Below are 15,878 nucleotides of genomic sequence, written 5' to 3' on the forward strand. Positions count from 1 at the left end.
CCATTTTTGTAGTCTCGCAATGCTTGCTGGTGTGTACGAGACCTTATATGCTTATACGGTACACTACCGTTCAAAAGTTTGGGGTCACCCAGACAATTTTGTGTTTTCCATGAAAAGTCACGCTTTTATTTCCCACCATAAGTTGTAAAATGAATAGAAAATATAGTCAAGACATTTTTCTGGCCATTTTGAGCATTTAATCGACCCCACAAATGTGATGCTCCAGAAACTCAATCTGCTCAAAGGAAGGTCAGTTTTATAGCTTCTCTAAAGAGCTCAACTGTTTTCAGCTGTGCTAACATGATTGTACAAGGGTTTTCTAATCCTCCATTAGCCTTCTGAGGCAATGAGCAAACACATTGTACCATTAGAACACTGGAGTGAGAGTTGCTGGAAATGGGCCTCTATACACCTATGGAGATATTGCACCAAAAACCACACATTTGCAGCTAGAATAGTCATTTACCACATTAGCAATGTATAGAGTGGATTTCTGATTAGTTTAAAGTGATCTTCATTGAAAAGAACAGTGCTTTTCTTTCAAAAATAAGGACATTTCAGAGTGACCCCAAACTTTTGAACGGTAGTGTACCTCATGTCATGTGAACGAGATTTTATCGCGATATCGTTCTTTAGAAAAAGCAGTCTTTCTTTTGTGTAGCTATTTAATATCAGTTGAATTATTATTTTCTAAACATATATGCAGTATTGCACATAAGATGTGACAGCATCACTTTTTATATAAGTTTTGACATCCAATAGTGAAAATTCTGAATTTAGAACAATGCACTCCTGAAAATTACTCATTAACTCGGGGAATTAAATTTGATATTTTTGACGTGTTAATCATTAATGTACATGAAAGAAAAAGGCTTAAAAGTTATCATTTGTTTTAGTGAAAATAAGTACTAAAATGCACTAGAATGCAGGGTTTTGCGTGTTATGTTTTTTTTCGGGGGACGTTGCCCCCCCCCCCCCCCCCCCCCCCATCTTAGTTTGACTTTCAAAAGTTCAGGATTTTTTTCTTTGCTCCACTTTCATCTCTAATTAAAACGTGCCAGATCAGTTGGCTGGTGGGTTTTCAAAATAATAAACACATGCATGTATTTTTGTGATAAATTCATATTATTCTGAGCGTATTTCCCACATTAATCAATACAAAGTAGCTGCATCTTTCAGTTCTTTTAAATCAAGGCTGAATACTTTCTTCTTTGCCGCTGCCTTTTATTAAATCAAATTTGAGACTTTTAATTTGATTTCTTTCAGCGTGACTGCAATGTATGATGGGATATATTGCTTGATTAGTGACCATCGGTTGTACACTACTTTTCGTGATGCATTGTGGGATACTTTGAGTGCACTATATAGGGTGTAAATAATCCTCACTAACGTTTCGGACAGCACTACAAAATGGCATCCTCACTATATAGTGCCCTATATAGTGAGTAGGGAGCGATTTCAGACACAGAAAGGGTTTTTTGGCGATTGGCAAACCAACTTAAAGGTGCATTACCGCCACCGACTGGGCTGGAGTGTGGAACAGGAGATATTGGGGAGGGGGGGAATATATTCTTTTAGCTATTTCTGTTTCTTTTAAATACTTGATCACGTTTTTTTTTTTTTTGGTGTTTTGTTTTCGAGTAGAGTTTTCATTTCATCCTTGGTGGGTTCAGCAACACGCTTCACCATTTTGTTTTTCTCTACTCATGGTATATGAGCTGATAGCTTTGTAGTGGAGTAGCCAATCAGAGCGTGCGATTGCTCATATCCAGTGAGTGTGGATAGAATAATCTGTTATATTTCATTCTGAATAGCTTTCATTCAACATCCAAGGAGTCTTTTTTTTTTCCTTTTAAATTCCTCGGTCATCTTGTATTTTTTTTTTAAATTATTATTATTCTCCTCACTGTTTTCAACCCAACCTCTTTCCAGACAGACTGTTCAGACTGTTTCGAGGAAGGGCTTTGCAACTCGAACTGGGGAATCTGTTTTCAGTTTTGATAAAAGATTTTACTTTGAAGTATGACATTCTCCTGTTGAAATACGTTGTCTGTCAGTTTAAATTACTTTCCATCTGACCAATCAGGAGGTCTGCTTTAAGCTCTCTCACACACAGCACAGATGCACACTGTAGGCTAGAATCACTCACTCACTCTCTTTACTTTATATATTCTTGACTTTTTAAAATCTCCTTCTCCAATTCACTTCCCTTTTTATCTGTTTAAATCATACTAATTCGTTTTTTTTTCTTTTCCCCTTTTTCTTTCCTTTTTCCCTTTTTTCCATTTCCCTTCTTACTTCCGTGCCTTCATTACATCATTTTTTAAATGTAATCCTTCCGTCTATTTCACCTCCTCGTGAGTACTGTGTACACTCACCGGCCACTTTAATAGGAACTTGTTGCTGTTACAGAAGATGCTTTTCTGCTCACCACGGTTGTAAGGAGTTGCTATGGGTTACTATATCCTTACTGGCAGCTCAAACCAAACTGACTGTTTTCCTCTGACCTTTCTTTTCAACAAGGCGTTTGTTTCCACCCACAGAACTGTCACTCACTCAGTGTTTTTTGTTTTTCGCACCATTCTGTGTAAACTCTAGAGCAGGGGTCTTCAATCCTATCCGCAAAGGGCCGGTGTAGCTGCAGGCTTTCATTACAGCCAAATTGGAGGCTCACTTGATTGTTGACTGGAGACGAGGGTGAAATGATTAAACAAGTGAAATCAGGTGTAGCTCCTGCTTGGTTGGAATGAAAGCCTGCAGCCACACTGGCCCTTTGTGGATAGGATTGAAGACCCCTGCTCTAGAGACTGTTGCGTGTGAAATCTCCAGGAGATCGGCAGTTTCTGAAATACTCAAACCAGTCCATCTGGCTCAAACCAACACCCACAGTGAAAGTCACACTTTGAGATGACAATTGAGATGACAATTTTTCCTCATTCTGATGTTTGAAGTGAGCATTAACCGAAGCTCTTGATTTGCATCTGCATGATTTTATGCATCGTGCTGCTGTCGAGGGATCGGCTGATTAGAGAACTGCATCAAACAGCAGGTGGATGGGTGTTCCTAATAAAGTGGCCAGTGAGTGTATTCCCTAATGCAGGGGTTTTCAAAGTGTGGGAGAGTGAGCCCCCCCCTCAGAGAGCAGATAAACAACAGCGCCCCCCCCCCCCCACACACACACACACACAATTTTTGTTGTTGCTATACTTAATGTTCCATTCGTATTTTTAAAAAATGGTTGTTGTACACATTTTTATTTTTTCTTTTACACATTTTAAACATATGAGCTTTTTTAAAACCTCTTTTGTACACATTTTAAACATCTGTACTTTTTAAAACATCTTTTTTTTACACATTTTAAACATCTGTGCTTTTTTAAAACATTTTTTTACACATTTTAAACATCTGTGCTTTTTTAAAAAACATCTTGTTTTACACATTTTAAACATCTGTACTTTTTAAAACATCTTTTTTTACACATTTTAAACATCTGCTTTTTTAAAACATTTTTTTACACATTTTAAACATCTGTGCTTTTTTTAAAAACTTCTTGTTTTACACATTTTAAACATCTGTACTTTTTAAAACATCTTTTTTTACACATTTTAAACATCTGTACTTTTTAAAACATCTTTTTTTACACATTTTAAACATCTGTGCTTTTTTAAAACATTTTTTTACACATTTTAAACATCTGTGCTTTTTTTAAAAACTTGTTTTACACATTTTAAACATCTGTACTTTTTAAAACATCTTTTTTTACACATTTTAAACATCTGTACTTTTTAAAACATCTTTTTTTACACATTTTAAACATCTGTGCTTTTTTAAAAAAACCATCTTGTTTTACACATTTTAAACATCTCATAGCATCGTTAGCTAGCACCTCTTGGCAGACAACACACTGTGGCAGTGGAGCATCTTCAGATCCAGTCCATGAAAATCCAAACTTTAACTTTACTTCCTTCTTTTTTTGCTTGGCCCAGACTCTGTCTCCTCACTCACTGTAGCTTTAGGTACTAAAAATCGATCCATTTTGTCTCTGGCAAAGGCTAGCTGAAGTTCGCTAAATGTCCGCAATAGTAACTTATTCTGGTTTATTTTTCCTCACGTTGCGCCCCCTGAAGAACTCTGGCGCCCCCTAGGGGAGGTGCACCCCACACTTTGAAAAGCCCTGCCCTAATGGAATTGTAAATCTCGTTTTATCTACTTTCTAAGAAGAATGCTTATGCTGTACATTCTGTGCTGAAAATGCACCACTGGCTAACAACCAACAGTCTGTGTGTATGGATGTGTAGATAATAGTCTTCATGTTTGTTTGTTTTTTTCTCTTTTACATTCCAGTCGTCTGTTCCCCTTCAGCAGTGTCCTAATCCCTGCCGAAAGTGCCAAAATGTTCAGTGTGTTCACTCTTGTCCTTCATGAAGAGAGACTCCATCACTGTGGAGACTAGCATTAGCCACATCACACAACACTACATCTTGTGTCAATTCCAGGACAGAACGATGGTTTGTTTTTCAAATAACTTTGGAGTAATCTCATTAAACAAAACCTTTCCACTTGGAAAATATGTGCCATCGTTGATATTTTTATAATTATTTCTCAGACGGCGTATCACTTGGGCTATCAGCCGCATGGTACTGATCAGCGAACCATTAGCATTAGCTTTGCTGGCTGGATCACTTAGCTGTCTAGCCAAACTAGAAAGAAGCATGGATGGTGAAAGGACTCTAATAAGCTTTCCATCTGTCACCACAATCATGCGATATGTCGAGCGGCCCTGGTATGCATTTATTCTCCCCAGTTCTCTCATGTGCTAATGTAAGGTGAGGGTTTTTTTTTTCTTCTTCCTGGTAGTACTTTCACAGCTCACTGGAACAGGTCTGTGAGGATTGTCAGTGGATGCTAAGGTTTATATTCTTTCCTATCCTTATTCTTTTCTGAGGAAACTGAGCAGTTTTGACAGCTGGTGCTGCTGGTTTGAGCAACTCGTGCTGATCTAAAAGCTTCGTCATGTCATTTAGTGGTATGTGGGAGTGTATGATGTTAAAATGTCGGGGGTTTTTGCAGTCAGAGTGCTGTAGATGTATGACAAGCAGGGTCATAGTGTCGGGGTGAAGGGAGAATCTATTTTCACCCTGGTCTCAGCCTCAGACTCTGTGGCCCCATGTTTGTTGAAGATGGCACTCCTGGCATCCTGGCATGCTCTGTTTATTCATTCTTAAGTCCAGTCGGACATATTATTGGTTAGTGAATAAAATGTTGTGCAAGGTTAGGGGAAAATACCATTCCAGTGAATTGCCTTTGTTAATAATGTACAATTAGCATTAACTTAAAGTGCTGATGACACGTTTTCGACATCTTTGGCGATGTTTTATAACATAAAAAGTAATTCCCGATGATCCATATATTAATTCACGAAGGCACCTATTTTACAAGTTATGATAAAAAACGCGGCTATTTGGGCAAATTTGACGGGGCTGCAGCACCCAGGAGACGAAAGAGGAGGAGGAGCTCCATGACGTCAGCGAAAGAACCTTCCTCCTAACTTACCAGTTTGTTGTTGATGTGACAGGTGTTCAGTTTATCGTTATTAGTATTTTTATTAGACATTATTTTATTTATTTATATATATATATATATATATATATATAGTTATTATGCCTTCGCGTTGTGTTGCCGGCTTTTGCTCCAAAACCCACAAGGATGGGGTAAGTTTATTCAAGTTTCCCAGAGATCCCGAGCTGCATGCGAAGTGGGTGAAGCAAGTCAAGCGCACTCGTGACAAGTGGGAGCCCTCACCAACATCCGTCCTGTGCTCTGAACACTTCGATTTGGATTGTTTTGACACCCTTCCCAGCTTAAAAGATTCTCTTGGGTGTTCAGTTCAGCACAAACGTGTGTTACTACCATCGGCAGTGCCTACACAGTGTTGCCAGATTGGGAGGTTTCCCGCCCAGTTGAGCGGTTTCAAGTGCATTTTGGTGGGTTTTGAACATATTTTGGGCTGGAAAACGTCAGCAGTATGTGTTGCCAGATACTGCTGAAGTTTTCCAGCCCAAAATATGTTCAAAACCCACCAAAATGCACTTGAAACCGCCCAACTGGGCGGGAAACCTCCCAATCTGGCAACACTGCCAGTATTCCGGAGGGGGTCTACTCGTAGCTACGCCGGATCCAAAGACAGTCCTCCTGTCAGAACATGTGTTGTGAAACGACATAAGATAAAGGTACGTAGAGCTATAGATTCTACATGATAATCATAAATGTAATCATAAAGTCGGCGTGATATCAGTCATGTATTTGCTTGTGAAAGCTTGCGGCTTTCATGTAACTGCTGCCTAGCAACGAGAGGCAAAGGGTAAAGAGGGTAGACTATCATAGATTCTATTCGGAAGAGATCAACACAATTCTAGACTCCCAGAAGAGGAAGAGCTAGCACTAGAGAGTTCACCGGCGTTTTCATGCGCCATTTCCATTGAGTAGAACCAGAGTAGAACAGCCAGTGAACCGCAGCGTGTTCTTCCACTGACGTCACAACATGGCCGCGAGCCACGGACCCAGTTTTCTTGCGCTGTGCAATTAAAAGTTGGATATTCGCGTAACAACAGCTTCTTTTCACGTAATTATAACAGAAATCTAACATGTTTGCCGTGTTGTATAGTTTATTTAAGAAATTGCATAGAGTCATGTTCGTGTCATCAGCCCTTTAAAGGCTATCTTGTGCACGATACTCTATGCTTATGATGCAAATATTATCACTCCATATGTCATCTTATACTGGAATTACTGTAATATTTCTGAGGGGGGGGAAGTACTGACTTTATCCTTGAAAAATGTTTGGCTCAGGAATATGATATGGAATAATTCATAGGTTTTTCCGAATAAAATCTCTATTAAAAGATTTTAGAAAGTCGTGGATATTAAAGACATGTTACAGGTCAGAATTGGAGGTCAGCTGGAATTTTTCAACCTAGGTTAGAATTTTTGACCCAGTTCACAATTTGCTACTTGTATTAGGGAGACTAACGATATCTAGGGTTAGGGTTAGGATTTGGGACAACTTTGTATTTTAAACTACTTGATGATGTAATAAGACTGGACTCATTAATAAATTATATATATTATATAAAATCTCTCCTTCCATTGCAGTTGTCACTGGTCTATTGGTTAAGGTGGTGGGTTAAGAATCAGAAGGTTCTGAGTTTGAATCCCGGTTAAGTATGAAAAAAGGATATGTAAAAAAAAAAAAGATAATTACGTAGATAGGAATAGGTAGACAGACAGACGAGGGAATATTAAGTGGGTATAGACAGAGGAAGTGGATGGAAGAAAGAGAGACAAAAGAAGTGATGGAAACCCATACGCAGCTGTAATATACGTACATACAGGTATGTTGGATTTCCGTATTATGAGATATGTACATAGGTTTTATACATATATGAAAACGCTTTTACCTCCTATGAGAAATTGGAACAATTTCATTTATTGACATGTATATCTAGCCCATACAAATATGGTTTTATATAGTTGCAACATATAACACCATAAAAAATCCTCATATAGATATTTTTAATACATGTACATATATATAAATTTTACTATGCATATTTCGTATATGTTATAAACCTATATCTTCATATATCTAAAGGATGTATGTATGTGATAATATATCACTCTATAGATAACATATATGGCAATATCATTCTTGATATAGGGCAATATATGTCATATTGCATTTCCGTATGGGAAATCCATTTTAAGAATCTTAGATCATCCAAAAATTTACCTCGGTTGGAATTTATGAACTAGGATAAAAATTTTAACCCAAGTCAAAAAAAAAAATCACCTAGGATGAAAAATTTTGACCTGTAACATACACATTTTGAGATGGCATCCCACAAACAGCTTTTCATAAAGACATAGAGAGAAATGTCTGTCTGATCTTATTATTCTGTGCTGGTCATGAGTTTTTGGAAGTTGATGATTATCAATATGGAAATGATCCTATGTACTACAGAATAAAACATTTTCATGAGCTAAATATAATATTCGCAACTGCAGATTTAGTCATAAAAGCCTTGTCCTGTTAAGAACAGCACTGTCGCTTCTAAATACCTGAAAGGTCCTTAAATCTTACCACATACAGGATTATTACTGTAATATCCTTTATTGTTTCCTTTATTTATATTTGCATAATTTATTCTGATGAGGTTGTTTAGTTTAGTTTTTCCTACTGGAATATTATTTATGCCAGAAATATTTGGTCTTAGAAAATAGGGAGAAAAAAAAAATACTAATCCCACTGGTAGGGTGGCGATGCTCTTGGAGTCATTAAAAAGAAAATTATGTTCTTAATTTTATGATAATTCCTAAATAATTATAACTTCAAACAGAATTTGTGATATTTGTGTAATATTTAATTTTTTCTGTAATATCCAATACTTGTGATACAGCTTCAGGATGGAGTTTTAGGAGAGTTTAAAGGTTTAAGATATGGCTAATTATGCTGATATGATATGGACATTTGCTCGCTCGCTAGCGCTCTCTCTCTCTCTCTGTCTCTCTCTCTCTCTCTCTCTCTCTCTCTCTCCTGATGGCACAGACTGTTCTGTATGATGGAGAAGGTTAGAAAAGCATTTAGTATTAAAAAGGGCCATTTGGGAGCTTAAAACCCAGTCTGTGAGATCACAAACATAACATGTTGCATAACTACACTTTTTAGGGCTTTAACCTCGTTTATCATGTGTTTCTATTTTCAGCAACATTTTATATGACTCAGTCTGGGCTAAATTATTTGTTTTGCACGCAGGCAGTCTGCTCTGTCTTATGTGCAATGCTTCTCTTGTGTCTATAATCTGTATGGACCCGTCAATGCATTATTTAGTGAGCACTACACTCGACTTTCTCTCAGTGTGTGTATGAGGATTTCCTCGACATTTTACAGCAGTGTTTCCCAGCTCAGACCTTGGGGACACCTTGATGGTCTACGGTTTTGCTTTGTATCAGCTTTCGGTATTCCTGATGAGCAAAGCAGTGAAGGATATTTAAGTTATTCCACGAAATCGAGTCGTACATGAGCTGATAGCTGTAAGCCATGTACGACAAGATTGAGTGGAATAACTCTTTTATTCTATCCACGTTCAGTGGATTTTGAGAAACGGGGCATTTTTATTTTTTGCAAATTCGATAAACAAAAACTTTATACAAAACATCCGATACAATCATTTCCACTTAGAACGTAAATAAACCGGCGAAGCAATTTGCGAAAAATACGATGATAATTCTTGAAAAATGGGAGGGGAAAAAAAGATACGTTCTTACCATCAAATACTTTCCATATTTTATTTGGAAAGCGTATTTTTTGGAGTTTTTATTTCGTCCTCGGTTGGTTCAGTAACACGCTCCGCCATTTTGTTTTTCTCTACTGATGGTATATGAGCTGATAGCCTTGTAGTAGAGTAGCCAATCAGAGCGTGCGATTGCTCACATCCAGTGAATGTGGATAGAATATTACCCGTTATATCTATGGCTGGAGAGTAGAGTTGAGTCACTCTGGTTTAGAAAGCATGATCTGTTTGTAAATGCAGTCTTTTCATGCACACCGACTCTGAGGAAACTGAGCAGTTCTCATGTGGTTTTAATGTTCATGCTGATGCCGGCTCACTGGTTGGTTCGTGGTGAAAGCTGTCAATTTGTTCTCATCTCATGTCATTATCTCTAGCCGCTTTATCCTGTTCTACAGGGTCGCAGGCAAGCTGGAGCCTATCCCAGCTGACTACGGGCGAAAGGCGGGGTACACCCTGGACAAGTCGCCAGGTCATCACAGGGCTGACACATAGACACAGACAACCATTCACACTCACATTCACACCTACGCTCAATTTAGAGTCACCAGTTAACCTAACCTGCATGTCTTTGGACTGTGGGGGAAACCGGAGCACCCGGAGGAAACCCACGTGGACACGGGGAGAACATGCAAACTCCGCACAGAAAGGCCCTCGCCGGCCACGGGGCTCGAACCCGGACCTTCTTGCTGTGAGGCGACAGCACTAACCACTACACCACCGTGCCGCCCCTCAATTTGTTCTGATTCAGGAAAATCAAGCATAAAGAATACAGTGTTCTTTCTTGTTCACTCACTGATATTGTAAATGGTAAGAGTAAGGTCAGACTAGTCTGTTTAACCATATGGCAGTGTACCTAATGACATAAAACTGATAAATGGCTTAAAAGTACTGTTCCATCATCTTGGATTTTGTGTGTGCCAAATTCACATCACTTTTTAATGGTACCAACCCCATCTTCTCCTCTTGAAGGCTTTTCTGAAGTGTTGCTGCTCAAACAATTCCTATTTATTTGTCTTGCAGGTAAATGGAACAGAAGCTGATTATGAATATGAAGAAATTACGCTTGAACGTGTAAGTGCTGTTTAGTCTGCCCTCCTTTTTCTACGACAGCGTTTTTAATCCATCACCTGCCAGTTAGACGCCATAGTCACAGCGTGCTCAGTTGCTTTGAAATTAGGCACTGTGATCCAGTAAAAGGTTTAAGTTATCAAATATTTACATGTAGACTTTTTCCTGAAGACACTTTAGAGTAGGCATGAAACATTACACTAAAGCCATGGTACAAGACATATCCTGATCCAGAGTTCACAAGATGATCGCAACACAAAATTAACATGTCATTTTAATCTTTTTCTCAGTTATACTGTACGTGTATTTCTTGGCAATGTGATTTGTATGGGATCTATGACAGTAGATTGTGCCTTAAAAGATTAAATAATGAACTGTGTCATCACCGATACTACCGCTGTTTGACATTGGGCAAGTAATGATGTATCATGTGACAATATATCACAATACAAATTTATGATGATTCAAAATGATATTTAAGAAAAAAAATCGCAATTATCAGGCTTCATAATCTCTTATTTTTTCCGACCCATAATTGCATTGTTTAGACAGCAGAGGATAATGTAAAATAGCAGAAATGACGTGACTTCACCATAGGCAGAAGTAACACAGCTCTAATGCTGCAAAAAAAAAAAAAACACAAAAAAAGATCTAAAATGGGAAAGAACTGTTGTGCAAGTGACTGGACAAATGGATTTAACAAGAAATCAGAGCTCTGTTTTTACAGACTGCTGAACGCTAAAGAAAAGAGAAGAAAAATGAAGGTAGTAGAAATGTCCATAAAAGTTTTAATTTTTGCGCGTGATGTCATCGGCCGGTTCCCCTTCTTGTGTACCACGTGACGTGTGACGTGGCACAGATTATCAGCAATGGCGGATAGAACGCGATAAAAATAATACCAATAAATCTAGCTAATACCAATAAATCTAGCTAACTGAAAGATTAACTCAAAATTTTTCGCAATTTTTTTGGCCCCCATATACGAGGAGAAATGACTCTCTCACTTTGGGGGTTTCCTGGTCTAAAAATAGACCGACACGTGGTACACAAGAAGAGGAACCTGCCGATGACATCACGTTTCACTACCGCGCGGAAATTAAAAGGGTAGGTGACTTTGGTCGCAAAATTTAATATACTTGTCGTTGTCAAAAAATTATGTTTGATATATCATTTTGAAGCTAAAAGATTTCTCTGTCTAGTCATGTTGTCATAAAATATATTGTATTTTATGCCAAAGAATACATCCAATGGTGGACTGGCACTTTAAAGGAATGTTTTAGTTAAAGTGTAGGTCATAAAAAGAATTTTCCCCGACACTCAATTATTTTTGTTTAGTGGACCAAAAGCTACTGAATTTCAATCACAGTCTTCCAATTTTAGTAGTTTTTTTTTTTTAAATAGAACAATTAATGAATTTAGGGCCACATGGCCCTAAATTCTCTGCTATTTTTTTCCTGCTTCACTATGACCCAATTCAAGATACTACGTCATGCATCACGTGGTGGGCTTTCCCTGTTCGCGCAAGGCATTGTGGGATACAAATTTGAAACAGGAGAGGAAAATGGAGGACGTGAGTGTGCGAATGAAATGTGAAAGACCGACTACAGTAACGGAAAGCGAGAAGAAAAGATGTTATGTTGCGAAGGAAAGGAAACGTAGGACCAAACTAATAAATATCAGCGGTCAGCGAGCACCTCGGTGTGATCAGCTGTTCGTTTAGCGACAGAATGATGGAACTGTCAGTGCACGGTCAAAGGTAAACCTGTAGACGGCAGTAATGCAACACTGTGGATGCCAGCTGCTGTAAACCCAAAAGAAGAAGGTGGTAAACCTGCGCATGCGCACACGGACGACTTCTGTCTGCTTGACTGCACGAAGCGAGCGATTTCATGCACATTATTTGCTCGGGAATCACCTCAAATTAAATAACTTCCCAGTCACAGAATGGCCTGATATTTTTTTTGAGATATTACAGAAATAAACATATATCACAACGACCAAATTTCAGAGGGAACTAAATTTCACAGATTTTATGAGATCGAAAGGCCATCTAGCTTGAATATGCTATTATATTTTATTCCAACTTTTACGAACATGGGTCAATAATTATTTTTGGTTATTAAGAAAACGAGACTTTTTTTTAATTTAATAAAATGAATATTTAAGTTGATAAAGAATAGGAATCGTCAACTCAGCATCATGAATAGGCATGAATCCTGCCTGTTTGACACCCACCCGAAATGTACAAGCGGATCAAATGTCATGATTTTATTTTGTGTATGTATTTCCTCGTCCTTCTGAAAATAATCTGAATCGATTTTTGATGCGAGTGTGACTTACATCAAGCATAGCGTACAGGTTTAATTTTAACCCACATTTCAGAGCAGAGAGTAGCTACATGTACAAGGAGGTGTACTGTAGCTACCGTAGCTTTGGACGGCTATGCTATGGATCTGCTCTAAATTCAGAATAGTGTTGAATGTTGAACTTTTTCAAGTTGTGAAAATGCAGGCTGAATGAAACGAGGCTACGGCCCGGATGTTGTTAAATACTGATGTTTGACACGTGCCATAACAATAGATCGTTAGCATGTACCATTACCTGAATTGCATTTTCAATTTTTCAGCATTTTATTCATTAACTACATTTACATGCATCTTAATTTTCTGTTATTAATTGTCTGATTGCCACAATATTAAAAAAAAAAAAAAACGCACCTAAATCAAAATGGAAGAAATGGATTGAGGTGAATGAATGATATATTTTAAAACAAGGTGCAGTATAATAATCCATTAAATGGAGGACAGATCAACAAGGAAGCATTAAAATATGATTACTTTTACAAAATCTAAAAATCCAACACGTTTACTCGATACACTCCAACAGAGATCTGACAGGGTTTTTGTTGTCATGGTGACATTGACACTAAATCCCGCGTTTGGCATGTGCAGTTCAGGAAATGTGTAAACAGTTTATTTGGGCTCTGCAGAAAGAATGATTTAATTTCTGTTGATTAAAAAGTTGTGATGTCTAATGTGTATTCGCAATTCATTCAAGAAAACCACAAGTTATCTTTTGTGGTGCTCTTTCTGCTGAGCAGCTTGTAAAAATATTTCACGCGCAGTGATGTGGTTCCATTTTGAAGTAAACCATCTGTGGGTGTATTCCCTTTCCTTTGGTGAATTTATCGGGCTGTGCTCTTCTTATATCGCCATAAAGCCTCAAGTCTGTATTAAAAAAACAAGGCTGGCGAGAATAACCGGTGTAATGCATTCTATAATGCACAGTATGGAACTGTAGTAGGAGGAGCTATGAAACATAATGGGACATACTGTTATAGGAAAATAATCAATGATAGGTGGTGTGATCTGGCTGTCCAATAACTGCACATCTCAGTGTTTTATTCCTCATATATATATGTTATTTACCAGCTGGGAGGTCCGTATCGTGAAATGCCGTGACCGAGGTCAGTATTCAAGGCCGAGGTAAATAACAGTATATATATATTTTTTTCTTTACCAAATTCTAACAGGAAACGAGAGCGCCCGAAAGGGAAAACCGAGCTGAGCCATGCCGCCATTTTGAATCCTCATTCATGGCTGTAATGCAAATGGCTTCCTCCTCGGTATACAAGTGCACTTCCATGGCAGGAAAAAAAACTACATTTTGCCGCCTTTGTAGTCCCCTATTTATACAAAATTGAGTCATTCAGGATTCAGCCATGTTTTTGCTCGGCGTTAGCAACAGTTAGAGGTTTTTAGCTTTCTCCTGAAATGTTTTCTTTTATTTCTTCTTCCTCAGGGTGGTAAAACTCGCGTTCGCTGTGAGCACTGTCGTTATCACTATCCATGCTGTAAAATTAATGTTATTTTGAATCCTCATTCACGGCTGTAATGCAAATGGCTTCCTCCTCGGTATACAAGTGCACTTCCATGGCAGGAAAAAAAAAAAACTACATTTTGCCGCCGATGCAGTCCCCTATTTATACAAAATTGAGTCATTCAGGATTCAGCCATGTTTTTGCTCAGTGTTAGCAAATTACAGGTTTTTAGCTTTCTCCTAAAATGTTTTATTTTATTTCTTCTTCCTCAGGGTAGTAAAACTCGCTTTCGCTGTGAACACTGTCATTATCGCTATCCATGCTGTAAAATTAATGCTATTCTCCTGAGAAATGCGAAAATACTGTAAATGTTGACAAAAATTGCTACTATGTTGGTGTGAACGAGCGAGTCGCCAGAGGTCCGTAACTGGGGTCCGTAGCGTAGGATATGGACCCGCTCGCCAGCCAATCAGAGCGCGGGATTTGATGGAAACCGGGCCGCTAAAAAAATAAATTTAGTTATTTTTAATGTTGTGGAACATCCATAAAACAAGTTAGTTCCTGTTATTACTTATAATATAACATATCAGACGCTCCCTCAACATCCTCTCCTTTTCTCTCTTGAAGTTAATAAGACAAAAATGCAGCTTGTTAGTGTACAATACCAAGAAACCGAAAAGCCCAAAGCTCTGACACAGACTCCTTCTGTATCAATATGTAGCTTTGTCATTGTTAAACATCACTTTTTTTTTTTATCTGATTATTATTAGTCTTAGATTGCATGAAGAGGTCACCATACAAGTCCATATGAAAAAGCTGTTACTATAGAAACACCAATGTATTAGATTGAGCGCATTAATATAAACTGTGATTTGCTGTACAGTCGTGATTGTGTATTAAAAAAAATCAAAACCTCCTGTCAAGTCAGATTTGAGAATTCAGCAACACTATAGTATAATGATTTTGTTTTCATTTGTTTTCACAAGACTGTGTGACTTAAAGGTGATGTTTTATACCCCTTTGCCACAAGCTGATATAGTTCCCTGAGGTGCTAATGAAATGTCTGTGACATGCTTTGGTCAAAATACCACAAAGATAAAGCACAACAGCACCCTATCTAAACAGCCCTGTTCAAAACGGCCCATTTGAGTCCAGAGTGACATACAACATACCCAGAGCAGCCTGGGGAGCAGTAAGGGGTTAGGTGCCTCGCTCAAGGGCACTTCAGCCATTCCTGCTGGTCCAGGGAATCGAACCAGCAACCTTTTTGGTCCCAAAGCTGCTTCTCAAACCATTAGGCCATGGTTTCCACTGCTCACCCCAATCGAGTAGCACTTTCCTCATGAATATTCATTCACAAAGGCAGTTCTCAAGCGATTTTATTTATTTCTCTTTTATTTTACCAGGAAGGTCCAATACAATATCTCTTCTTAGCAGGAAGGTCCCAGAGATACAATATCTCTTCTTTCAGGGAGTCCTGGCCAAGATGGCAGCGAATAAAATAAAGTTTCTTATACATATACAAACAGACGGGTAACATTAACACGGACTAAAACACAGACAAATGCTCTAAATCTCAAAACAGAATGAGACATAAGTGAGTCAATGACTAAAATGAACCATGGAAAAGATAAAAAAAA

The 15,878-nt window shown here is 38.1% G+C and overlaps 1 protein-coding gene across 10 annotated transcripts in view; it reads left to right on the forward strand.

Annotated features, from left to right (window-relative positions):
• Positions 1-15,878, forward strand: part of dlg1a (discs large MAGUK scaffold protein 1a) — a 430,819-nt gene that overhangs the window by 309,887 nt on the left and 105,054 nt on the right. For all 10 annotated transcript variants that reach the window (XM_060919862.1, XM_060919864.1, XM_060919863.1 and 7 more), the window contains one exon: positions 10,371-10,421. In XM_060919862.1, coding sequence (XP_060775845.1) covers positions 10,371-10,421 — 51 coding nt within the window. The remainder of the gene's footprint in view (positions 1-10,370; positions 10,422-15,878) is intronic.

The sequence above is a fragment of the Neoarius graeffei genome, chromosome 4, assembly GCF_027579695.1.
Source record: "Neoarius graeffei isolate fNeoGra1 chromosome 4, fNeoGra1.pri, whole genome shotgun sequence".
Taxonomy (NCBI): domain Eukaryota; kingdom Metazoa; phylum Chordata; class Actinopteri; order Siluriformes; family Ariidae; genus Neoarius; species Neoarius graeffei.